The sequence below is a fragment of the Passer montanus genome, unplaced genomic scaffold (assembly GCF_014805655.1).
Source record: "Passer montanus isolate IOZ18808 unplaced genomic scaffold, ASM1480565v1 scaffold128, whole genome shotgun sequence".
In the NCBI taxonomy this organism is placed as follows: Eukaryota; Metazoa; Chordata; class Aves; order Passeriformes; family Passeridae; genus Passer; species Passer montanus.
In genome coordinates, this window is record NW_024359610.1 from 1096787 (window position 1) to 1124289 (window position 27503).

The 27503-nt window shown below is 49.7% G+C and overlaps 1 protein-coding gene across 7 annotated transcripts in view; it reads right to left on the reverse strand.

The window, feature by feature from the left end:
* Positions 1-27503, reverse strand: part of FMNL2 (formin like 2) — a 112907-nt gene that overhangs the window by 24456 nt on the left and 60948 nt on the right. For all 7 annotated transcript variants that reach the window (XM_039698659.1, XM_039698663.1, XM_039698662.1 and 4 more), the window contains exons 2-9: positions 25213-25296; positions 17229-17309; positions 14895-14971; positions 12927-13010; positions 10538-10690; positions 3708-3816; positions 2776-2852; positions 456-549 (exon numbers count right to left, since the gene is read on the reverse strand). In XM_039698659.1, the coding sequence (XP_039554593.1) occupies positions 456-549; positions 2776-2852; positions 3708-3816; positions 10538-10690; positions 12927-13010; positions 14895-14971; positions 17229-17309; positions 25213-25296 (759 nt within the window). The remainder of the gene's footprint in view (positions 1-455; positions 550-2775; positions 2853-3707; positions 3817-10537; positions 10691-12926; positions 13011-14894; positions 14972-17228; positions 17310-25212; positions 25297-27503) is intronic.

A 27503-nucleotide genomic window follows, 5' to 3' on the forward strand; every position in this document is an offset into this window, starting at 1 on the left:
TATATAATATATATAATATATATTATATATATTATATATATAATATATTATATATCTAGAATATATCGAATATATAGAATATATATATTATAAATATATTTTATATATTATATATATAAAATATATATAATGTATTATATATATTATTAAGTTAATAATAAATAATTATTATTTTTTTTTTCTAGTAGGTATTTTTTATTTGAGATAGGGCTGAGATAAGCTCAGCTGGGATATCCCATTCCAGTCTGCCTGCCCTGGGAGGTGCTGGAATAAGAGGTGCTGGAATTGCTGGAATTCCAGCTGTGCTGCACAACCATGGAACCACGGAGTGGGCACCAGGGGAAACCTGCAGCTGCTGGAAAATCCCTCCTGCAGGGAGCTCAGCTGGATGAGGAGGCTCCAGTCAGTCAGGAGAGAAGAGGGGACCCCAGATGTGCCGAGGCAGCTGCACCAACCTCCTTGAAGTTATCAAACGCAGACAGAATGATCTCGTGGCCCCCCCGCACCAGGCAGACGGCGGCCAGCAGCTCCAGCACCAGAGCCTTGGTCCTGTGGAGAGAGCACAGCAGGGAGGGAGAGCCTCAGGGGCAGATCCTGCTGAGGGAAGGGGGGAGCCAGCCCCGTCCCGGGTGTGACCCTGCCACGGGTCCCTGCAGGGTGCAGGTGCTGCTCGGGGAGCTTCGCCTCTCCTGGCACCATGCAGCTCCCTAAAGCCTCCCCAACCATGCAGGGATGGAATCCCAAGCTGGAAACTCAAGCAGAAAGGCAGAACTCTGGCAAAAGCAGGGCAGTGTCTGAGAGCTGCTGCTCCCAGGGGATTCCCTGCACGCACCTGGAGGAGCAGCTCTGCACCCCCAGCCACCTCCCCTGGAGCCAGTTTTTAATGGGAGGGCTTAAAATTCCAATCCGTGGTTTCCCTGACACAAATCTGAATTACTCTCTGTGATAATTTGTATTTATAGCTCCCCACACACACACTCAATTCACTGCAGGAACACAGGCTGTTGGAGCACGTCCTTCTCCTTAAAAATCAGGAATTTGAGCTGATTTTCAGCAGTGAAGCAGAGAGAAAACGAGATCACTGAGGGAAAAACATGCAGCAAACTCGGTGTAACCCTCATGGAAATAATCCACAGTATTTCCTTCCAGGATTCCTGGAAAACAAAAGACTTTCTGGGCAGCTGAGCTCTGAGCAGAGGCAAACCATGCACACACAGAAAAAAATTAGTCCCATGCTCAAGCAGCGACTCAAAGCAGATGTTACAGAACAAGAAATACCTTGTGGGCTCTCAAAGGGTCAAGGTTATCTTTGGAAACCAGAAAAAATGGTCACTTCCCTAGGAAATTTTAAATGGAATGTTCAATTCTGCCTCCTCAAGGGTCGGTTGCTTTATTTTCCTCCTGCCACAGGAAGAACTTGCAGGGTTTTTCAGGATCAAGGAGCTGTGGTGGGGATGTGCTGCAATATTCCCTCTGAGGGGAGGGGATGGAGATCCCTGGGGTTGGAGGCTCCGGAGCTGCCCATGCCTCTGGGGTGAGCAGAATTCCCTGGAGCTGCTGCTTCCCCTGGGCACACCCCAGCCAAGCCTGAGCTCCCAGCCTCAGGGCTCTCCAACAGCTCCCCCAGGGCCCAAACAAACCCAGTCTGGGGGCTGAGCAGGGGTCTGTCCCCAGATTATTCCAGTCACATTTCACGGCAGCCTTTTTATCCACCAAAATCCAAATAACCCACTTCTGCCAAAAGTGGAAACTTGGGTTCTCCCCTGATTTCCAGGCACTGGAAAATGATGAAAATTATGATAAAAAATTATGATTAAAAATTATGACAAAAATGATTTTTAAAATTATAAAAACAATAAACTTCCCATTTATTCTTGGCTTGCTGTCTTGGGGCTGAATAAAAGAAAGGAAGAAGCTGCTTCCCTCAGGACAGGATTCCTGCTCCCAGCCTCAGCCCAGGCTGGGAATACACACCCAGTGAGGTTATCAGCTCACCCCCCTGTTCCACCTTTCCTTGGAAACATCTCTGGGGCAGAGCTGGACTGGTTTGACCTGCCAAGGTTCGGAACTCCAGGATCTGCTGGAGGAGGGATCTCAGGGATGTGTGGGAGAGGAGGGACATGGAATCACCAGCAGTCCCACTGAGGAGCTCCAGCATCCTGGCTGTGGCTGCAGCCTGAGCCACAACAGGGGTGAAACCCTCTCCCAGAGGAATTCCAAGCTAAGGATCTTGGATAACATTTCCTAAAGAGGATTCTCCCTCTCTTCAGGAAAATCCCACATGAAGCTGCTCATTGCCACTGGGGTTTCCCTGCAATGAATGGAGCAGAAGGGCCCCAGCAGCCACATTTCAGCTGAATCCCAAAATTCCAGGACAGTTTGGGTGGGAAGGAGCTTAAAGCTCATCCAGTGCCACCCCTGCCATGGCAGGGACACTCCCACTGTCCCAGGCTGCTCCAGCCTGGCCTTGGGCACTGCCAGGGATCCAGGGGCAGCCCCAGCTGCTCTGGGAATTCCATCCCAACCAGGAATTCCCAGTTCCCAAGGTCCCACCTAAGTCCACCCTCCTTCAGCCTGGAGCCACAATTACAGCTGGAGAAGCAGCAGCTCCTGGAAGCGCTGGAAGCAGACACCCACTGCTCGTTTGTCTGCACCACTCCAGCCCCCAGCTGACCCAGAGCACAGCCTGGCTTCTCCTGCACACCCCCTGTGGCAGCCCCTTCCAGCCCCCTGTACTCACCTGCCTGCTCAGCCCTAGGAGCCAGAGGAGCCTACCTGGGGTTCTTGTTGTTCAGGCTCAGTGCAATCTCGTTAACGGCGTGAGGATGGGACATGACCATGTTGAATCCATACTGGAAGGAGAAGGGACAATCCTGCCTCAGCCTGACCCCAAACCCCAGCAATCCCTCCTTCCTGACAGCCCCTCCAGCGCTGCACGACAAACAAAACCTCGTGGAATTCAAATCCAGAGTATTTCATTCTCCCACCGTCCATCACAGCTTCCAGCTCTGGGTATTCCATGAGTTATTTCACAATTCCATGAGTTTACAATTCCACCATTTTACAATTCCATCATTTTACAATTCCATGAGTTTACAATTGCATGAGTTTACAATTCCATCATTTTACAATTCCATGAGCGCTGCACAACAAACAAAACCTCGTGGAATTCAAATCCAGAACATTTCATTCTCCCACCGTCCATCACAGCTTCCAGCTCTGGGTATTCCATGAGTTATTTCACAATTCCATGAGTTTACAATTCCACCATTTTACAATTCCATCATTTTACAATTCCATGAGTTTACAATTCCACGAGTTTACAATTCCCTGCCATCGGCAGCGTTGGAAGTGCTGGGTTTGCCCACTTCAGCAACAAAAAGGGTCCCAGAGCTGCTCCTACACCATTCCCAACCCTTCTGCTCGTTCCTTCCTCCTCCAATCCCTATTTAACTATGCCTCGTTTATTGTCTAAGCTGGAATTTGCAGTTCCAAAACTTGCAGTTTGCCAAACCTGAGTGTCCTGCAGGCACTGACTCCTGCACAGGAGCTGACCCAACACATCCAGGCTCTCCCTGCCCTTTCCCTACACCCCTAAAGCACACCATTGTCCCATCCCTTCCCATTTTCTGAGAATCTCGACATTCCCACCATTTCACCTCCCAAACCCCAGCCCCCACAGGCCCGGGACTGCAGGGGAAGCTCACCTGGTAGTTCATGATGGCCCTCAGGCACATGATGCACACGTGCACGTCGTCCTTCTTGCTCACCAGCCGCGAGTTCTTCAGGGTCCTCCGGCTCGGCAGGGTGTTGTACCTGCAAAAACCCAAATTCCTCACTGGGATTGGGCCTGGGGAGGGCAGAGATGGGAAGAGGAACTCGCTCCGCTGGGCGAGGATGCAGGAGTTTCCCAGAGGACAACATTGGTGGAAATAAAGGAGGAAAAGGTCCTGGCAAGGATAAAAATCTGGATGTTTGGCTCCTGCCAGCACAGGTGATATTATAACAGGATAATAATAACAGGGGATATTCCCAATAAAACCGGGACAGGAATGCCACACTGGTGAATTGTGACTCCTTGCCTCATCCCTGAAAATTCCCTGTTTAAATCCATGATAAAAGCAGGAACAGGGAATACCACAGCAGTTTATTGTGACTCCCTGCCTCATTCCTGAAAATTCCCTGTTCAAATTCATGATAAAAGCAGGAACAGGGAATACCACAGCAGTTTTTGTGACTTCCTGCCTCATCCCTGTAAATTCCTAGTTAAAATCCATGATAAAAGCAGGAACAGGGAATGCCACACAGTTTTTTATACTTCTTGGCTCATCCCTGTAAATTCCTGGTTAAATTCCACAAAAAAAGCAGGAGCAGGGAATACCACACCAGTTTTTGTGACTCCCTGCCTCATCCCTGTAAATTCTATACTTCTTGGCTCATCCCTGTATATTCCTGGTTAAATTCCACAAAAAAGCAGGAACAGGGAATACCACACCAGTTTTTGTGACTCCCTGCCTCATCCCTGTAAATTCCCTGTCTAAATCCATGATAAAAGCAGGAACAGGTAATACCAGACCGTTTTTTATACCTCTTGGCTCATCCCTGAAAACTCCCTGTTTAAGTCCACAATAAAAGCAGGAATTGGGAATACCAGACTGGTTTATTGAGACTTCCCAGCTGATCCCTGCAATTCCCCCTTTTTAAATGCACAACCCAAGGGGAGCAAGGTCCCTCAGCAGGGCTGGGTGCCCCCTGTGCCCACCCTGCCCACAATTCCCAGCTCCCCACAATCCCTCCCCTGGGCTTTTCCTTCCCAGCCCAGATGAAAGAAATCCCCAAATCCACAGCAGGATTCTGTCAAAGGAGTTTTTCCTTTTTTTCCCCATCCATAAATATGAATGAATCCATCAGCTCAGGGCACTGCAGGATTTTGGGAAACGTGACCCAGTTTGGGATCAGCACTCCATATTAACTAGTGTATAAAGCATATGTAATAAGTAGATTGAGTAACATAAATAAAATAAATTATACAGATTTACTATTTAACATCAATTAAAATAATTATAAAATAAATTACAAGTTGTAAAATAACGTGTTATTATAAAGGAGTTTAGTTATATTATATTATGTTTTCAGTCTGGAGGGGCTGGAGCACTGGAGCTGAATTTTGGGAGCAGCACAGGAGGAGGCTGCTGGCCCCAAGCTCTGCACCTGGATATTTGGGATGCTCTGGTGGGAATGGGGCTGCCAGGGCTGTCCCACATGCCCCTGGATCAGCTCTGTGCCCTCCTGTCCCAAGCATCCCTTCCCCAGTCACAACAGGAGCTGAGTGACCCCAAACTGGGAATCTGAGCTGTGGAAGCACCTCCAGTGCTGCCTGGGCAATGTGCACCAGCCCAGACCTGCCAATCCCACACTGTCACCCCACCAAATGTGAAAAACACAGAAAAAAAAATTAAAGTATTTTTAGTCCCACAGAGACGGTTCCTACAGTGGTTTATCTCAGATTTAAATTATGAAGGGCTGCAGAATTATTTTCCATACATTTTAAATCAGATTAATGAGATTTTTATCAGGCCACTGTTGGAAGAAAAATAATTTCCTCAGTGCCTGGTGAATCCCTAAATTTCAGAACTGAAGCATCCACCAGTTCTGTTGGCTCTAAGAAATGGGGAGAAGTCTCCTTAAACAATAAAAATGACCATAAACCCAGATTTGCTATTTCCAGGTTGGAAAACACAATTGGGAAGCAAGGATACTCCAGCACGGGGTCTGATCTGCCTGGATCCAACCACTTGGATGGAACCTGCCCAAGCTGAGAAGTCCCTCCTAAACCTCTCCATACCTGGTGGCATTCCAGGCCAGGCTGGGAGAGCTGGGAATGCTCCCCTGGAGAAGGGAAGGCTCCAGGCAGAGCTCAGAGCCCCTGGCAGGGCCTGCAGGGGCTCCAGGAGAGCTGCAGAGGGACTGGGGACAAGGATGGAGGGACAGGAGCCAGGGAATGGCTCCCACTGCCAGAGGGCAGGGATGGGTGGGACATTGGGAACTGGGAATTCCTGGCTGGGCTGGGATTGCCAGAGCAGCTGGGGCTGCCCTGGATCCCTGGAGTGTCCAAGGCTGGGCTGGAACCCCCTGGGATAGTAGGAATGTCCCTGCCATGGCAGGGTGGGATGGGATGGGCTCATTCCAGACGATTCTGGAACATCCCCAGGGAGGAGACTCCATCCAGGGCTTGGGCAGTGCCCAGGGAAGTTCTGCTCCTGTCCAGGAGGAATTTCCTGGGGTCAGTTCCTGCCCCTGGTCCCAGTGCCTGGCATCACCCAGCCCCCTCCTCCGGGCACAGCTCCCAGAGCTTTGCCAGGGCACAGTCCAGGTGGGAACTGCCCATGGAACATCCCTGGAGAGCTCCTGAGCTGAGCCAGCCCCCAGGACAGGGGGAATTCTGCCCTGGCCTCCCAGCCCATCCCCTCAGCAGATGGGGCTCCTTCCCAGAGCCACCAGGACCAAGAGTAACAAGGATTTTTGGTACAGGAACCCCAGAAGGTGGCTCTGCCCCTGGAATTCCAGCTCAGGATGCTTTTCCCTGTGTCTGCAGGCATCCCAAGGCTCCCTGATGTTTCTGTTTGCTCCCCAAGGCAGGGCAGGCTGGTGGCAGCTCCAACACCTCCCCTTGTGCTCCTCCAGCCAGGGAAAGGGTGGATGGTGGCTGAGCTTCTCCTGCTTCTCCTTCACTCCTGGCTCCCCAAGGCTTGGCCCAGCAGCTGGAGGACTCGTTGGGTTTGATTTCCTGTCTGCTGCAGGTCCCAGATGATGTCACCCCCAGGATATTTATCCTGCTAATTAAAGTCAGATGGTTCCTCTTTCATTTCCACGGCCCCTCCTTGGAAGGGGAACTACAAAACCTTTCCCCTGCAAAAGAGCAGGAGCTGGAAAGCTGAGCCTGTGGCAGCTCCTGCACAGGGGAAGGGTCTGCAAGGGGTGGGAGGGAGCTGATCCAGAGATTTGGGATGAGGAGGATGAGGAAGAGGGCAGGATTTCAACAGCATCGTGGGAAAACCAACAACCAGCAGAGCCAGGGCAGATCCTGGGCTGGAATACAGAGTTTGAGGTTCTTTTTCTCACCCAGATCTGACAGAAAAACGTTTCTGTTAAAGAATAATTCCATAATCCTGTTGTATTTTGGGGCCATGGAGCTGCTGCAGGGCTGGAGCCCCTCTGGAGCCAGGCTGAGAGAGCTGGCAGTGCCCAGAGGAGGCTGGACAGGGCTTGGAGCAGGCTGGGACAGTGGGAGGAAGGTTGGAATTATATCCCAAACCCTCCTGGAATTCCAGGACTTGCCCACTCCAGTGGTGAAGACTTTGAATGCCCCAGTTTAATACAAATCACAGCTGATTTCTCCCATCATTTTCACCTTTTTTGCTGCTAAAACTTATCCTGTTCTGCCCCGGCTCCCAGGAGAGCAGCCCAGGGTGGGTCTCACAGAGATGAGGAGCTGAAGTTCATCAGGGCTGGGTGGGTTTTGGGTTCCATCCCTGCAATTTTGCTGGTGGTGGGTTGGAAACTATGGGGTTTGTATCAACTGACAGCAAAAAATTCCTTCAGAAAGGGAGGTTTTGGCTCATCCCAGCAGTCTGGGGTTTCTGTGATCTCCTGGAGCTGCTCACAAAGATGTTCTGGTAAATTAGGAAGTATCTGACAAAAGGACGACTTCCCCAGGCCCCTGAGCAGTGAAAGTGTCACTGTCAAAGCCCAAATTCAGTGACTGCAGCTCCCAAAACCCTGTCAAATTTAAGCCACAGTATCAAAGCCCATTTCTGGATCTGCCTGGATCATTCTCTCCTCAAAGACTCGACAGATTCCAGAGGAAGAACTGAAGTTTCTCAGTTCAATCCACATGAAAACTCCAATATTTTCCTCAGAAGAAAGGGAATTTCTAATGGGCTGGGACACTGCAAAGCCTGCATTAATATTTATCTGACAGCAGAGTCTGGCTCTCAGCAAAGCTCCTTCTCCCAAAAAAGCAGCAGCGAATCCCCAAAGGTTCTTCCCCCCTTTTCATCCTCCTGCTCTCATTTTGGTGTCGGTTTCCCAAATCCCTGTGCCTCCTCTGAAGGAGAAAACCCCTCTCAGTTGCCAGGGAAACAGGGAGCAGGGAATTGGCAGCTTCAGCACTGCTGAGAGGAGCTGGGGGAGGCAGCTGGGGCTGGAATTAGGGAGGGAAGGTCCTGGAGCACGGACAGGGCCCTGCCCACCCCGGCCAGCTCCTGAATTTTGCATTATCCCACTGAGATCTCCTCAGCCTTCTCCTTTCTCCTCCAAATCTTTCAGCCCAGCTGGGATGGGCCCAGCCTGGGGGAGTGGGAGGTGTCCCTGCCCATGGAATGGGGTGAGTTCAAACCCTTCCAACCCAAACCAGGCTGGGATTCTGGGGTTCCTTCTTCCCACTGCACAGCTTCCACCATTCCAGGAGTTTCCACACAGCCTGGGTGTCCACACATCCCAAAAAATCTCATTTACCACCCAGAGATGAGATAGAACCTCCTAGTTTTGCCCAAAAAAACCACCCTGCACCCCCTCCTCCGTTGAGCACCTGCCTTGTACTGAGGAGAAGATTCTCCTTCAGTTCACCAGTATTTACTTGTATTGTGTATTTATAATGTACAATATTATAATCATAAAAATTACAATTCAAAAATTAAACTGTAAAAAACCCTCCCTTCTTAAAAATCTCTCACCTACCTTTAGCTTTCAGTTTTGGTTTTTTTTAACACACACAATCCCCAGCTACTGAAAAAATATGCTTTTAAAAACAGACCTTTTACAAACCATGTATTTTTTTAAATACACTTTAAAAAAATACCCATTTAAAAGAATATTAAAACCACAGATTTTAAAACATGGATTTAAGGAAAAAAAACCCCTCCAAAACCCAATCCAAAAATGCTGCCCCAGTACTAAGCTGGCTCAGGAGGCAGGAGGAAAATTTTGGCTGGGAACCTCTCTCAGGTCCCATTTCCGTGGCAGTTTTGGGTATGAGTAAAGCCTCTATTTATAACAAAAAGGGGAAATAAGAGCGACAAGGGCTAAAAGCTCTAAGTTTAGGTATCAAACACAACTATTTGCACCATGATAAGAACTCAGCTCTTGCTTCCATGCCAACTGTTTCCCTCTGCCCGCGGAAATCCCGCTCTAGGGAAGCCAACTACGCTGGGAATGATAATGTGCCAAGCACACGTGCTGAGCCCGGATCCCTTCTCCTGGGGCTGGGGCTGTCCCGGCCCGTGTGGGCAGCACATTATCCACGGCATGGCAGCAGTGCTGGCCCCGGGCTCCGTGCCCTGAGGGACACTGTCCACTGGGACTTACGGGGTTTTCCGGGCAGCGCCATCGGCGGAGCGCCAAGGGAAGCTGCTCCAGAGGCAGTCGGCTGCCAAGCAGCTGTGGCAGCGTGTGAGCTCAAGGTGGTCGGGCAGAGAAACCAGTCTGATGGTGTGTGAGAGGAGATGAGGGCACGGGGAAGGGTGGGAGAGGTGGGAAGGGCGGGAGAACGGGAAAGAGCGTTCGAGCGGGAAAAGGGAAAGGAGGAGATGTTGAAACGGAGATTCAGACAGGTGAGGAATAAAGGGAGATGTGAGGAATAAAGGGACATCAGAAAGGGAAAAGGAAATTAAGAGAAACAATGTAAGAGACATGTAAGGTATTCCTGAGTTAGGCATTCCTAATCCCAAGCACTCCTCCCAAGGACATGGCACCTCCTGCCAGCTCGGGCTCTGCCACTGCTGGCAGAGCAATTCAGGAGCAAAGAATATCAAAAACACTAAAAATCCCCAAAATTAACCGGCCAGGTGATCCTGCTGCACTCCACAGCTGGATTTCTTCCCCAGAGCTCTCCTCCTCTGCACTGCCTGAGGGCTGGGAATTAAATCTTCCAGGTACAAGGTTTGGAGCCACTCAACATCGACCCCAGGGCCAAGGTCAGTGCCTGGCACACCAAAACATCTCTGCTGGAAGGGAAAGGCTGGAAGTGACTCCAATTTTGGGCTCTGATATGCTCACAGGATTATGGAGCAGAACTCCATAAAAGCCAAAAAAAGTCCCAAAAGGATCCAGCACTCTGAGCTGCATCCTGAGTATCAGTACTGGGAGCTGAGGGTGGTGGCTGGAGTGGGACACCCAAGGAATGGAAGAGAGGCGACTGTCAACCAATTCTGGGAGGTGATCCTGCTTCTTCCATAAGTAAAACTAAGAAAAGGGAATACTGGGAAAGAGAGAGCCAAGTGTGGAATGGTGAGAAGGTGACAGCAGCTTTGAGGGAGGGAAGCGGCCTTTCCAAAGAATCCAATGTCCCCTTCACGGCAGCACGGAAGGAATGTGCTGCTGGAAGAGAGAGGACACAGGATGGGAGCCCCAGCTTCCAGGGGTCCATGGGAATGCTGAGTGACATTTTGGAGAAGAGGAATGGCTTCCTCCCCACAAGGAAACACATCCTCAGCTCATCCTGCAAAGCCGTGCCCCAGTTTTCCCGAGGGTCCCGTACCGGAGCGTGGAGTGCCTGCCGGAGCGGGAGATGCTGTTCCCCACGGGAGAGGGCAGATTGCTGCCCCTGTGCAGGTCCTCGATGGAGCGGCTCCAGGGCTTGGACTTGTCCATGGAGCTCTCCACGCTGTTCTCCAGGCTCTCAAAGTCAAACCTGCAAGGAAACACAAATTCCAAGGCCGGGTTAGGCGGGAGAGACGCGCGGAGTTCTCCTTCCCGCTGCAGGTTCTGGGGAATCACAGAATCACTGGGCAAAGCCCAACGGGACAAAAGCAAAGGAAAAGATCTCCAAGACCATCAAATCCAACTGACCCCCCAGCACTGGGAAGGTCCCTTCCCACCCCAACCATTCCAGGGCTCTGTGATCCCAGCAGGTGGAATAATGATGGAAAAAGAGAATTGTGGTGCTGGAGGAACATGGAAAAGTCCAGGGAAAGAGGATGAGCTTCACACGGGGAAGGAAATTCCACAACAGGTTCACTCAGGCGGGGAGAGCCCTTCAGGACCATGGAATGCAACCATTCCCAGCCTTGCCACACCACCAGTGGCCCCTGTGCCCAAGTGCCACATCCACAGGGCATTGACTCCCTCATGGACACATTCAAGCAGGATCAAACAGCTCCTTCCCCATAAAATAAATCCAACACCGGCTGCTTGCTGAGGAATATCCCTGCCTGGAAGGAAGAGCTGGGAATTCTGGGAGCTCTACTGACTCCCTCATGGACACATCCAAGCAGGATCAAACAGCTCCTTCCCCATAAAATAAATCCAACACTGGCTGCTTGCTGAGGAATATCCCTGCCTGGAAGGAAGAGCTGGGAATTCTGGGAGCTCTCTCCAGTGGATCTCCATAAATCAGCTGTGCAAGTACCACCTTGGTTTCCTCCATCCCAGTTCGGCCCCACAAACCTCCCAGCACATTCAAATATCACCACAAGCATCCCAGATTCCCTGATTTCTGACTCCTTGCCCGTTGTTCTGCTACTCCAAGCAGGAACTGCTTGTTCCCCTTCCAGCTCCTGAGGTTATTACTCATGTTCCCCATGCGAGAGGGGAAAACCCAGCGAGCTCCTTGCGTACATTTGTATAAATTTAGGAAGAAAGGCTTTGTACAAACATTTCTTTTTGCTGTGCACGGTTTTTTCCAGTGGGTAACATTTGAAACCATAGGATTTTCCCTCATAAATTTTCCTGCAACCCCACCACAAATCTCTTTTCTGGGCAGTGACAGACGTAAATCTGATGGCAGCCTTGCTAAAAATAAATTATCGGCTCTCCCCAGCTCCAGTTTCTACTCCAAAATTATCTTTAACCTAAGGCTTCTCTTTCATTTTTACAGAAAAAATCTGCTACGATATCCTGAATGAATGTGGATTAATTCCGCAGGCCTGGAATTACCCAGAGCCAGCTTGGATGGGGTTTGGAGCACCCTGGGGTTGGGGAAGGCTCCCTGGCCATGGCAGGGATGGGCTTTAAGGTCCCTCCCAACCCAAACCAGCCTGGGCTGATTCCATGACCATAAAACAAAGTCTCAGCTGAAGATCTCCACTGAAAGCTGATTTTCCCCACCGGTTTTTCAGAGCCCATCTCATGATTTATGACCCAAACAACTAAATCTGATCCCAGCATCCCAGATATCAGAAAAAAACCCAGATTTCCAGTCTTCCCAACTCCCGAAACGCCCCTGGAATTGCTCCTGAGCTGTGCTGCAGCACATCTGCCAGAAGCAGGGCCTGCAGGGTGGGAACCCCTTTGAACACAGCAGGAATGAAGAGCCCTGGGACACCAACTGCAGGCCTCAGATGTCAGAAAAAAAAAAACAGTTTCCAGTCTTCCCAACTCCCAAAACTCCCCTGGAATTGCTCCTGAGCTGTGCTGCAGCACATCTGCTGCCCAGCAGCCCTGCCCTGCCCTGCCAGAAGCAGGGCCTGCAGGGTGGGAACCCCTTTGAACACAGCAGGAATGAAGAGCCCTGGGACACCAACTGCAAACCCATCTTTCCACACATTGTGGGATGGGTTCTCCACCCCTAAGATGCTCAGAGACCAAAAAAGATAAAAAATATGAACACAGATTAATAATCCCAAGGTTTAAATTCAGGTTTGGGGTTGTTTTGTTTTTTTTGTCTGCTGTGATGAAATAATTCCAGACTCACATCAAGGTTTCCTCTGCTCCCAGGCCCACAGAATCATGGAATTATTGAGGCTGGAAAAGACCAGAGCCACCAAACACTTCCATGCCCACCAAGCCACTTTTTGAACAATTCCAGGGACTGTGACCCCACCACTGCCCCGGGCAGCCTGTTCAGTGCTTAGCCCCTTTGGAATGAAGGAATATTCCCTAAAATCCATGTATTTCCTGGCAGGAAATCCCAGGAATGTCTCACTTACGTGACTGCATACTGGGCAAAGGACAGGTACTCCACCAGGACATCCAGGCCTTTGTTCTCCTCATTCAGGAACTCCCTGACCCATCTGTGAGAGAAACACCAGACATCAGAGCCCTCCTGGGCCTTTGGGATTCCCTGGAATTCCCAGAAAAACTGGAGACAGAGCCACTGCAGCACTCTGGGTCTCACTCATGGGAAAAAAAAAAGGTTTTCAAAATGATTTAGAGGACTTTAAAGATGCCTTTCCAAATGTACTGAAATGAGGGGTTTTTGCAGCACTGTGAAGGTCAACTCCTAACACAGGGGCTTGGCTCAGTTTTTATCTCATCCTGATTTCCAGCAGGCTGTAAAGGCAGGAAAAGAATCTCTGATGGATACCCTGGGTGAACATTTAACAGCAATTTTGCCTCTTTTTTTAAAAGGTGTTCACCTGTCGCAGTGAATTCTGGCCCCTGGGTTTTGCAAAGTAATTCAGGAAAGGCTGTTATGCTCCAAAGCTTTGAAAATGCCAAGAACAATTTGAAAATCCACCAATTAAGGGGCAAAGCCAGGGGGAAAAGGAACCTCAGCACAGCCCCAGCTCTTCTCTGATCCCCAACTGGGGCAGCAAATCCCCTGGGAGTGGCTGGGTGCCACTGCAATGAGGGAACGCAGGGAGGGAAGTGGGAATTCCAGGCTCCTGGAGTGGGAATTCATCACCTCTGACGGATTCTGACCTTCAGGAGGGACATTTTTTATCATTTTCCCATGAAAATGACCAGCCTGGTGTTTCACAAAATGTGTTTTGGAAGGAATCCCTCAGCCAGGGGCCCCAGAGAAAGGAGCACTGGTGCTGTCCCTCTTTTATTGCCCTGGGGCAGCAGCCAGGCTCCTCCTGCTCATCCCAAACCCAGGAGCATCCTCGATGCCTCCAGCCTCTGCTGGGGAATCCCTCGTGCTGGAAAAGGAGGGAACACCTGGCAGGGGTGTGGGAGGAGTTTTTGGGATGGCGCAGCTCCAAGGAAGGTTCCCATCCCCACACTGGGACTGCAATTCCACCCACGGCTTGAAATACCCCCATTCCCTCAAAATCCAAAAAAAATCCATGGAACTGACTGGACCCAGGGTGTGAGCATGGAGAAAAGCACTGGAAAAGCTGCCTGGCTGATGCCCAGTGCTGGAGCAGCTTCTGGTCCCACAGGAAGGTGAAACTGGTGGGAACGAGGATGGGAAGGGGATGTCTGATAAAAACTAAACTCTGATAAAAACTAAACCTCTGGCAATTCTACTGCAGCAATTTGGGATGGATTTGCTGCTTTGTGGATAAATCCTGGTGCTGTTGTTCCCAGCCAGGCTCCATGCTAAAGCTATAAGACAGCAAGGGGGGTTGATACATGAATAGTTAAATTTAAAAAATTTAAATTAAAAAATTAATATACTATTTAAAAATACTATTTATTTAAATTAATTTATTGGTTATTTAATTTTAAAATTTATATATTATAAATTTATTCAATATATATACACATTTATATATACTTATTCTGGACATAGCTTCACTCCCTGAGCTCTGGCTGAGCAGGAGCTGAATCCAACCTTTCTTTAGCCCTCAGAAAAATGTGGATGAATCCATCAGGAAAGGATTAAAGCTGAATTATCCTCCTGAGATGCCCGGCTCCCCTTAACTAAGCCCATCAGGCTTTAATTAGCAACCAAGTGCCATCAGTTATTGACATGCAAAGGGGTGTATTCTCAAAGACAGACACCTTTAGAATTAAAAAAGGAATTATTAAATATTTTTAATTAATAAATAAATTTAAAATTAAATTGATAACATAAAAATATAATAATAATAATAATAATAATAATAATAATAATAATAATATTTTTAAAATTAATATATAAAATTTAAATTAAATTAATAAAATAAAAATAAAATAATAATAATAATATAAAATTAAATTGAACCAGAGGCATCAAAAACTCTCACCCAATGTGGTTTGTCCTCAAGGAAATTTCCAGTTCTCGGAGCACCTGAGTCGACTCCTGGACCCGTCTCCTGAATTTCTGCAATGGAATGAGCAGCAAAAATAACAATTAGGCTCCATTAAAAAATATCAACAACTCACCCAGCACAGAGGGAATGAAGAAAACACGGGGGAAACTGAGAACTCCTCTAAATCCCCAGGAATGCAGCAACAACAGCCCAGCAGTCAACAAAAACACGTGTGGAGAAATCCCTCCTGTTCCCAGGAACATCCTGGAGCTTCCAGGATTAAGGAAATTAAAAGCCTGGAGATAAATAAACATTTCTTTATAAGCCAAGCTTTGACTTAACACCAAACTTTCTCCTGAAGGTTGCAGAGCCCCTGTGCTTTAGAAATGAGGTGACAGAGATTCAGTGGGGGCACCTCAGTCCCATCTGGAGCAGGGCTGGAGGATCCTGTTCTCCCTGCCCGTGGGAAGGTGCTGAAACAGCTGGAGAAATCCCTCTGGAGCAGCTCTTTTGGCACATGCTCATTGCTGAGCAAGAGCTAAGTGGGCGAAGAGGGATAAGGGCAGGCTCGGGTGGGATCTGGGAAGGAATTCCTGGATGTGGGAGCGGCACAGGTGGAGCCATGCAGCAGAAGCAGGGGCAGCAGGAATCCCATCCTGGTGGGATGGGCTCTCCCATCCCTCCCCGTGCCAGAGGGGCTGAGGAAAGGCTGCGGGTGATCCGGAGCCACCCAACAACAGACAGGAAAGCAGGACAGCTATTTTTAGGCCCTTTGGGTTTGTCATTTGTCACGGGAGCCCCGGGTAAGAAAGGCTCCAATGTGAGCCCACGGAGCGAAGCCAAACACGGAACAACCTCCAAAACCCTCCGGAGGAAAAGCACAAAGGCCCCGTTCACCGGGCTGGGAACATCCACACAGGGAAACGCCAGGGTTTCCAAGGAAATGGCTGCCTGGCTGGAGGCTCCAGCCACAGCACTGCTGTCCCAAGGCTCCTCTGCCCCAGGAGGGGCTGGCAGCACGGGGAGCGAGGGGTGCCTTCCCCAGGATCCGTGTTCTCCACAGGGAACCTCCCTGGATCACTGCGGGGCACCACGGAGCAGGGGCTGCTGGGCAGGAGGCACAGCCAGGCCAGGGCAGCACCTGCTGGGCTCTGCTGCATTGCTGGGTGGGCTTTGGAGGCTCTTGTGCTTGTCACCACGGATGGAGCTGCTCCCTAGGGATGGGAGGTGATCCCTGTGGATGGCCATGGATGGAGATGTCTCCATGGATGGGAATTGTCTCCATGGACAGAGGTGATCACCATGGACGGGAGATGATCCCTGTGGATGGCCATGGATGGAGATGTCTCCATGGATGGGAATTGTCTCCATGGATAGAGGTGATCACCATGGATGGGAGATGATCGCCATGGATGGAGCCATCAGCATGGCTGGGAACTGTCATCATGGATAGGAATTGTCACCATGGCTGGAGCAGATCACCACAGAAGGAACTAGGGACGGGAGCTGATCCCCATGGATAGAGTTGATCATCATGGACAGAGCTGTGACCATGGATGGAGATGTCACCATGGATGGGAACTGATCCCCATGGATGGAACTGATCCCATGGATGGAACTGATCCCATGGACAGAGCTGTGACCATGGATAGAGCTGATCACCATGGATGGGAGATGATCACCATAGAAGGAACTGATCACCATGGATGGAGCTGATCACCATGGATGGAACTGATCCCATGGATGGAGCTGATCACCATGGATGGAACTGATCCCATGGATGGAGCTGATCACCGTGGATGGAGCTGATCACCATGGATGGAACAGATCCCCATGGATGGAGCTGATCCCCATGGATGGAGCTGATCACCATGGATGGAACAGATCCCCATGGATGGAGCTGATCCCCATGGATGGAGCTGATCCCCATGATCAAACAGTGCACTCAGCTGCACTGAGCCTCTGCCAGGCAAATTCCCAGAGAAAAGGACTCAAAAGTCAGACACCCCCTCCCAGGGGTGAGCAAAGGGCCATCAGACAGGGGTTGAGCCAAAGCCAGGCCTAGAGCCCAGCCCAGAGACAATTTGTCAGATTATTTACTGGAGCCAACATTATTAAAACAAGCTGTGCTCCCTCTCAGATGGTCCTTGGCTTCCCAACATCTGCTCTCCTTCCCAAGCTGGAAAACTGCAGCAAATTCCCAACTTCTCTCTGCTTCTCCCTGGAACTTTGCAGGGCATTTGCACAAAGGCAGGAAGGAACCTGGACCCCAGGACCATCCTGGCTGAGGAACGAGGGACAGGCAGGAGGAAACAGGATGCTCCTCACCTTCCTGGTCACTGCTGGGTCCAGATATCCCTTCAGCTTCTGGATGTAAGTGTGTGGAGGATTCTTCACTTGGAATCTTTCCTGGAAAAGAGGCAGGAATAAACATCAGCCATTTTCCTGTATTTACTTTACCCAGAAAACACATGCACCAACACATTGAACAATATATATTTATAATACATTCTCTTCCTAAGTGGATAATCTATGCATGCAATTAAAACAGATTTAAATGGATCTCGATATTTATATCAATAGCATAAAAGGACACCTTAAACATTCAGTGGGAATTCTGAATTTTAGTTGCACATCCATCTGAAGTTCCAGGGTTTCTGCTCAGCAGGAGCATGGAGAGGAAGGAGAAGGGTCAGGAGAGCAGATGCATGCACCAACACAAAATCCTTTTTAATCACTTAGAAAAATCCTTCCCCTACCCCAGGCTGCTCCCAGCCCCAGTGTCCAGCCTGGCCTTGGGCACTGCCAGGGATCCAGGGGCAGCCCCAGCTGCTCTGGCAATTCCAGCCCAACCAGGAATTCCCAGTTCCCAATCTCCCATCCATCCCTGCCCTCTGGCAGTGGGAAGCCAGTCCCCAAGACCCCAACTCCTCCTGCAGGGATCACTCGACCTCCAATCCATGCCCCCTCAGCCCCAGATCACAGATTTTGGTGACAAACACCAGCTCTGTCTTCTGAGAGCTCCCTGATTTCTCCCTGCTTTCCCAGTGTCCAGCTGGAAGTTTATCCCACCAAGGCTGTGAAACTGAGCTGTTCCATGGGCAGTGTGCTGCGTCCAAACCTCCTCACAGCATTCCCAAACATTCTGATCCTACTTGTATCTTGGAAGAACTTGAAGCTATTCCGGCCCTTTCCCTGGAGGAAAGATCTCATCCCAATCTCCTGAAATTTCCTCTTTTATCTGAAACCTCCCTTTATTAGGTCAGGATGCAATTCTGACTGCGTTATGCCGAGGTTATTCCAGAATGAACAGGACACTGCTGCCCAGTTACCAGAACTGGCTGAACACCACAAGGTCTTCCTGTTATTATCTTGCTGCTTGCTGGAAAAGAAGTAATCCATCATGGCCAGCAGGAAAAAAATGAAGGAAAAACTCTTCTGTGAGCTCCACCAGCCCTGGTGGGAGCTCTGGAAGTCACAGAGCACTCACGGCTTTCCTCTTTTACAACTGGATTCTTTTTCCATGCACCTCCACACGCCTCTGGAATTGGCATTTCCTATTTTATCTAAAAAACAGCTCAGAGAATGCAAAGTTCTTCACTGAGGGCTCTTCTCTGGACACAGTGACACCAGCAGGGTCTGTCCTGCTCCAGCACCAAGTCCACCATCGTGGATTCCTCTTGGCTCTCTCTCAGGGATTCCTGGAGCCAGGTTCACCTCAGTGGCTCCCATGGGGCACACAGAGAATTCCTGGACCCCAAAGTGGTTTGGGTTGGCAGAGCCCTTAAGGATCCTCCAACTCCAGCCCCTGCCACGTCCTCCTGGCAGCAGTGTCCCATCCCAACAACGCTCCACGTTCCCTCTCCCATTTATCCCCCCCTTTCTGTGACTGAGCTGTGTTCAGTCCAATCCCCCAGAGAAGCTCTTTTGCTTTTATGGATTAATTCCTCTTCCCAAGTAATCCACTGAAGTGACAGGAGCTTCTCCCAGCCACCAGCTTTAATTGCCTGGAATCCTCAAAATGAAATGTTTAAAGAGACTCAAGGAGCACATTTAACAGTCTGGGATGCAGCTACTGGATGTTTTGTTTGTTTTCTTCAAACCTGGCTGTAATTATGTATTTATGTAATAATCTCTGCAGCAGCTTCATGTAAAAAGATGCTGCTCATTCTTGTGGAGTGGAATTATTTGGGTTAAAGGACTTTCCAGATGCTGTCCATGAGCAGCAAACACCAGCAATGCTCTTACCTGAGGAGTGATCAAAGATTACTTGTGGTAAACATCTCCTCGGCCTGGAAACATTTTTACAGCCCCCTCAAGTGTTTCTTTTTTGCTGGTTTGGAAAGCTAGGAGGGATTAGCCTTTAAAATTGCCCGTTCCTGGCTATGATTCCTGTCTGGGTTTATCCAGCTCGGAGTGTTTTATATTAGAGGCTGATTAAGAAGCTGCAAGGGCCAGGCTGTGCAGTGAGGCCTCCAAGCCAGCCTGGATGTCTGGTCACAGCCACCCTCTTCCCAAAAATCTGACTGGGAGCTCCCAGGGGCTGGGAATGGAGCTGGTTGCAGGCTGGAATCCACTGGGATCCTCTCACGATCCTCCTTGGGAGCATCCCAACACCCACACCTCCCAAGGCACTGCTGTGCCTTAGAAACCACAATTAAAGAGTTAAGAATCCCTGCTTTTTTTCCTGTCAGCTCCTCCCCTCCACTTCTGGCAATTCCCACCCACTCCTTGGCCAGCTCTGCTTCCAAACCCAGGATTTAACACCATCTGAATGACGAGGTCGGGCATTTTTACCCCACACACAAAAAGCCTAAAATCCAGATTGGAGCGGCCAAACCTTGCTCAGCAAATGCTGTGGGGTGACATCACGACTGGGACACGGTGGCTTCCCTGGATTGAGCCATTCAGACACAACAAAGTTCCCAAATCCTGGTGAAACCCTTTTTATCTCCACTACGTGACTGCTGTGAGCTCCAGCATTATCTGCAGGCTGACAGGACAGGGGCACGGAGCAGCAGTGACTGCACACTGCCTTTGTCAGCCACCTACAAAGCAAACGAGCTTAATTCCCAAGGATAAAGGTCCTTCCTGGCTTGGAAAATCCCTGAGGAGGGGTGTTGTGAGCCAGGATGGAACAGCACAGGGAATGCAAGGACAGCAGCACCGGAGAGCAACGGGATGAGCTGGGCCCGGCACCTTCCTCCGGGGGAATAAATGGGGAGGATTCACTGGGGTTAAGTTCTGAGAGGGATTTGGGACAAGGCATGGAGGGACAGGAGCCAGGGAATGGCTCCCACTGCCAGAGGGCAGGGATGGGTGGGACATTGGGAACTGGGAATTCCTGGCTGGGCTGGGATTCCCAGAGCAGCTGTGGGTAGCCCTGGATCCCTGGGAGTGCCCAGGCCAGGCTGGAATAACCTGGGATAGAGGAAGGTGTGCCACCATGGCAGGGGTGGGACTGAATGGCTCTAAAGTCCTTTTCAACCCAGCCCATTCCAAGATTCCATAATTCAGGGGGAAAGCAGGAGGACAGCACCTCTCCTGTGCCTCTCTCACCCAGAATTTGCACTTTCTTTTCCGGCAGACACAGAAAAAAAACGGGGGCTGGGGGGGCTTTGCTTCAGCAGCCAAGAGGAACTGCTGGACTTCTGCACTTCCCCTTGCACGTGATCCTACAGGGAGCCTGACATCTCCTGAGCACCCAGCTCTGCAAAACGTATTCATTCCGGAACCAGGAAATTGTGCCTTTCCCAACAATCCTTGGCTCCCAGAGCCATTCAGGGCATTTTTCTGCATCAGCCCATGTGTTATTCCCATTATTATCATTATCCTGCCTAAGCTGTTTCATTCTTGGGATTCACAGATGGTGGGGAAGCACCCGGGTTGGGATGAGAATCCCACAGGCTGTGCTGGGATTGGGACAGTGGGGAAGGAGATGGACAAGTGGATGGGGAGCAGTGGCTCAAACACATCATGAACACGGTGCAGAATTCCCCATCTCCCACAGATCCAGAGGGTGGCTGGGTCCCGTCCCAGCAATCCAGACATTCCCACCAGCAGAATGGTGTCACTGTGGAAGTGTCCTCGTGGAATGAGGGGACAGCAGCTGCTCATCCCTGCACTAACGAGGAGACAGAATGATCCATTCCCCCAGGATTAAGGATCCATTCCCGCAGGATCAATGCCAGCTCCGTGCTGGACCCAGCTGCTGCTCCCTCCGACCCCAGGGGTTCCCAGCCCTTCCCAATCCCAAATCACTGAGCCTGGCACTCCTCATGCCTTTATCTCCAACCTCTCCATCCCTCCTTGTCTGATCTTCCCTGAGCCACCTCTCCCAGGGTGACCCAGCCAAAGGAATGAAGCCACGCGTGTCCAAAATCCAGTTTCTCCTGAAATGAGTAAATCATGGGATTTTCCACCCTGTGTTTACCCCACCAGGGCAGAGTCCCTGGAATACACCACGTTTTTTAACCTCTCCAACCAGAGCTCTAAATGGTTTCTGCAGTGCCTGCAAAGTGATGGGAAATCCTTGGCTGGATATTGGCAAAAAACCTCCTGGATCTCTGTTGGCAAAGGGTCAATGGCACCATCAGGGCTCCCGGTCCCCTCAGCACACTCCTGAGGAGAAATCTGGAGGGATTTGTGACAAAAAACAGCACAGCACCCCCACAACACCCTGCTCCTCCTCAGGCCTTCTCCACCAGCCACCCACAGCAGATTTCCTGGCTTCCTCTTTTCCTCCTCCTTGTACCTCACCCAGAGAGGTGGGAGCAAGCTCTGAGGACGATTTGGAAGGATTATAAACAAAGGAAGAGAAAATTCCACGTTAGGATGAGTCCTCCACAACCAGCCCAGCAGCCCTTACAATTATTGAAACAATGCGAATAATCCTATTCACGGCAGATTATTACCAATTATTATTGTTGTTGTTGTTATTATTTCATCATCATGATGAAACTGGTTCCCCACTTTGTTAATCTCGTTTTTGCTAAAGCGAGAGTTCCTTTTTGGGGATTAACTCTTAATATTCTCCACATATTCCACAGATGAATATTCAGGATCTGCTGCCTGGATTGTTTAGAAAATACCATTTCTGGATATTTTTTCCTTTCAGATCTAAGTGGAAAACCAGCACAGGAGAGAAAGAGTTCATTTCCTCATTGATTTACAAGAAAAACCAGGTGAAAATGGTGTAGTGGGCAAAACCAAGGAAAAACAGGAGTCAAAATTTGCATTTGGAATAAAAAAATCCTGCACAACCCCTATTCCTAGAAGTGCCCTCATCCCCGTTATTCCAGGGCACTATTTACATATTGGGAATAAATATTAGATATATATATATATATATATATTTACATATTATATTAAACATATTAATATTATGTACAATATTTATATATTCCAGGGCAATATTTCTGTACTGTGAATATATACTATATTTAATACGTTATAGATAATATAAACATTATTATTATTACTATATGTATAATATTTAGGTATTCCAGGGCACTATTTACATATTGGGAATACATACTATATTTTATACGGTATATGTAATATTAATATTATTATTAATACTATATATAGTATTTATATATTTCAGGGCAATATTTCTTTATTGTGAATATATACTGTATTTTTATATGTTATATATAATATTATTAATCTTATATATATATTTAGATATTCCAGGGCAATATTTCTATATTGTGAATACACACTTTATTTTTATATGTTATATATAATATTATTACTCTTATATATAGATATAGATATTCAAGGGCAATATTTCTATATTGTGAATACACACTATATTTTTATATGTTATATATAATATTATTAATCTTATATATATATTTAGATATTCCAGGGCAATATTTCTATATTGTGAATACACACTTTATTTTTATATGTTATATATAATATTATTACTCTTATATAAATATTTATATATTCCAGGGCAATATTTCTATATTGTGAATACACACTATATTTTTATATGTTATATATAATATTATTAATATTATATAAATATTTATATATTCCAGGGCAATATTTCTATATTGTGAATACACACTATATTTTTATATGTTATATATAATATTATTAATATTATATAAATATTTATATATTCCAGGGCAATATTTCTATATTGTGAATATATAAATATTTCACACCCCATATGCTGGGTTTTGGTGCTTTTAGTGACACCTGCTCACACTGCTGTGACTGAGGGGGTGGCAGCACCCCCAGGGGAGCTGTGACAGAGCCCAGCCCGCGCTCCCTGCCCAGTGTGTCCCGTGGGATGGCTGAGCAGGGGAAAGGTGCCACTCTGTCACCTCGTGCTGCTCCTCAGGGCTGTTCCATCAGCCCTTCCAAAGGATGGGAGGGCCCCAGCCCAGGGAAGGGACTGATCCCAGCCCGGGGGTGGATGGGAGTTGTGCAAGGAGATGACTCCAGACTGCAGATTTCCTTCCCATCTGCCCGGAGCTGGGCACTGAATCAGCAGCAGCTGCACAGGGTGGATCAGCTCCGAGGGGGAATTTGCACATCCAGGCTGGGATCAAACAGCTCCTGCCTGTCCCGCTGCCAGCAGGAACTGGGCACGGAGCTCACACCTCTGCAGGGAGCTCTGGGAACAGCCTGGCACAAATCATGGAATCACAGACTGGACCAGGTTGGGAGGGACCCCAAAGCCCACCCAGTGCCACCCCTGCCATGGCAGGGACACCTCCCACTGTCCCTGGTGCTCCCAGCCCTGTCCAACCTGGCCTGGGGCACTGCCAGGGATCCAGGGGAATCTGCAATCACTGGCAGCAGTTCCTGCATTTTTTAATGTCTCAGTAAACTGAATCTTTAAATAGCTCGAGCTTTACATTCTCTGCACAGGAAACTCATGGGGAAAAAAGCAATTCTTCATTAAGCTTTACTTTAAGGAACCTGTGCAATGAACTTGACCTGCCAGAGGGCAGGGTTAGATGGGATATTGGAAAAGAAAGTCCTTCCCTGTTGGGGTGGAGAGGCCCTGGCACAGGTGCCCAGAGAAGCTGTGGCTGCCCCTGGATCCCTGGCAGTGCCCAAGGCCAGGCTGGATGGGGCTGGGAGCAATCTGGGATAGTGGAATGTGTTCCTCAGGTGGAACTGGATGGGCTTCAAGGTCCCTCCCAACCCAAACCAGCCTGGAATTCCATGGCTGTATCAGACACCCCACCACTGTAACAGCCGAATAGGAAATGTCCCATGAATGTTTTTATCCCAATGTCCCTGACCTCCTGCCAAACTCTCACCCTGGTTCTGCTGAGTTTACATCCCAAGGGAACATCCCACTTTCCCAGTGCTGCATCAGTTATTTTCATTCACCACTACTGCTGAACTTGATGGCATTTTGCTGCTGGCTCCCAAATTCAAATCCCACTTTGTCACATTTCATTTTGCTCCCCAAATGCCATTCTTGTTGATCCATCACTCCCTGCTAATTGCTGCACACCCTGCACAGCTCACGAGGAGATGCCTCAGCATCTGGCACTGCCTACCCCGAGGCTGTTCCCAGCCTCTGGAGGTGAACAGGGCTTCAGCCTCCTGTCCCTGGAGGTGACAGCTCCAGCCACCACCACAGAGCATGACGTGGGCAGCCAAACCCTGAGATCATGTATTCATTTGTTCATTTGATCATTTGATCATTTGATCATTTGTTCATTTGTTCATTTGATCATTTGTTCATTTGATCATTTGATCGTTTGTTCATTTGATCATTTGCTCATTTGTTCATTTGATCATTTGTTAATTTGATCATTTGATCATTTGATCGTTTGTTCATTTGATCATTTGCTCATTTGATCATTTGTTCTTGTTTGCAAGACTCTGAGGTCAGGCTGAGCCTGTGCAGGGCAAACCCCGCAGCGTTCAGCAGCCAGAGGGAATCCAGGATGGGACCACCAGAGGGGAAAGGGATATCCCTCTGTGAGGTGGGAACTGGCACCTCCAGGCTGGCATCAGACAGCTTCTGCCTGACCTGCTGCCAGCACAGGCTCCAGCCCAGAGCTCACAGCCCCCTGGGACAGGGACAAACACAAACCAGGGAATGACAGGATCCCAGGATGGGGTGGGGTGGCTGCAGTTATCACTGCAGGGCCTCTAGGAGCGGTTACCAACAAGGGAGCAGAAGGAATGAGTGAAGCTCCTGGGAACAGGAGTTTCCTGGGTCCTGCAAGGTCCTGCGAGGTCCTGCAAGGTCCTGCGCAGCCCAGGGAGGCTGTGGATGGAGCAGCTGGGAAGAGGCACCTCCCAAGGCTCTCCAGAGGCTCCTCACCTGGTCACAGATGAGCTCCCACTTCTTCTCGTTGTCGTACTGCCGCAGGAGCCGGGCTTTGTCGGGAGGCAGGTTCATGGCATTCTGTGGAGAGACAGCAACACTGTGAGGGACCAGCCACAGCTGCAGCACACCAGGGCTGCTGAATTGTTTCCTGTCAATCCCTGCTGCCAGAGCTGCTCAGGAACGTTCCCTCCCCGTGTTGGTTTTGGCCCCAAAAGCGCCGGTGAATCACGAGGCACCCAAGGGCAGAGCTGGGACACACGAGGTGAGCGACTGAGGGCCAGCCCTGAGCGCCAGTTCCTGGGTTTTTAGGAAAAAAGTGTTCCCTGTGAGGGTGGGCAGGCTCTGGCAGAGCTTTCCAGAGAAGCTGTGGCTGCTCCTGGGTCCCTGAAGTGTCCATGGCCAGGCTGGACAGGGCTTGGAGCAGCCTGGGATGGTGGAAGGTGTCCCTGCCCATGGGATGAGCTTTAAGGTCCCTTCCAATCCAAACTAATTTTGGATTCTGTGACCATCCACCTCCATCCAGCAGAGAGGACAGGATTCCCTGAGCTGCCACAGCCCCAGCCAGGTCCCATTCCCTTCTCATGAGCACATTCTTAGGGGAATTCCTGGGGCTGCAGGACAGTCCTCTCCCAACAGAACCATGAAACAGCACTCCATTTCACTCCAACAGCTATCCAGGCTGGAAAAGTCACCACACACCACCTTATCTGGATGACACAGATCCTGGAGTCAGGATTGCTGCTGCCCAAGCCCCAGAGATAACAATCCCAGACTGTGAGTGACAGGAGTCAGAAGGAAGGGGAGAGGCAGCAATTATTTGATCCCTATCGTTCCTGGCTCCTTTGATGTGAGCTCTACTTCCAGGACAGCTCTCTGGGAAGGGCGGCTTTCCCAAGAGCCCTGTCCCAGAATGTGCAGCATAACTGTCGTGCTTGTGCTCCTGGAGAGCCCAGGAACAGTGGATGGGACTCAGGAACACCTGGATGGGACCCAGAACACCTGGATGGGACCCAGAACACCTGGAGAGCTCTGCAAACACCAGGTCTGCAAAGGATCCTGATCAGCACAGCAAGGCCACGTGGTGGCTGGAGAATCTGCTGAGCACCTCCTGGGCTCCAGCATCTCCTGGGCTCCAGCTGGAATTCCCAGACTGGCCCCAGTTAACCCAGTTAACCCCTGGAGACCACAGGCCTCTAGCAGCCCATTCCCAATGAGGAAGAGCCGGCCGGTCCCGGTGGCACCGGACACAACAATAAATCAGGAATCAATAAATCAGGAATCAATAAATCAGAGTTTTGGACTGAAACCACTCCAGGAGCACCTTCCCAAGCTGTGTGACACACAGCCTCCAGATTTATTCCAGCAGGCTGTCCTGGGGGTCCCTGGAACCATCTCAGACCCATCCTCTGCCCAGACTTGCTTTGTTCTGTCTCCTCACACAGGGAAGGGAAGGGAAGAGGAGGGATGTGGACAAGCAGCACCTGTGGGCATCAGCCAACCAGGACACCTCAATGGTACCTGGAAAATGAGAATTTAATGAAGCTCCTGGCAGGACCACAAGTGCCAAGGGGGATTCTGTGCCAGGGGATGCTGTGCTCACCACACTGATGGGCACCAGCCAGGCAAGCCTTGGGAATGAGGGACAGCTGAGGATTTGCTCCATCCCGGCCAAGGAGTGTTCCTGCTCCTGGGGATCCCCTCCACACCTCCTGCTCCCATGGCTGCTCCTCCCAGAGCTTGTTTTCCATCAGATAACAATGACTCTTTCTCCTGCTCATCTCTGCTGTCATGTTGACAGTATTTATAGGCTCTGATCATATCTGTGCTTGCTTCTCCTCTCAGTCTCTCACCAGGCACCTTATCAGCTCTGCTTATCATTTCATGCACTTCTTGGTATTTTTCCTGAGGGCTCTTCCAGCGCCATTCCTTACTCCTGAGCCATATTTCACAGCTCCACTGGCTCTCAGCTGGAGGAAAAGCTCCAGTGTTTACCTGCAGTGCAGCCCTTGTCAAGCTCTGATCTCCTCGGAGCTAATCAGCTTACGCACCCCGGCTGGCAGCAGGACGAGGAACCTGCCTGGAGACCTGGGCAGGGCCCAGCCGTGGCAGGGCTCCAGCAGGGATGAGAGCCTGGGCAGGAAAACAAGGCCCAGGCAGCAGGCTCCAGTGATCTCATTCCCAAATGCAGGCAGCTGATCCCAGCCTGCAGCGGGGAGCGCTCTGCTCTGCTCCACACAGCCACTCCAGGCATTCCTGCCCTCTCCCACGGGGAAAATCCTCTCTGG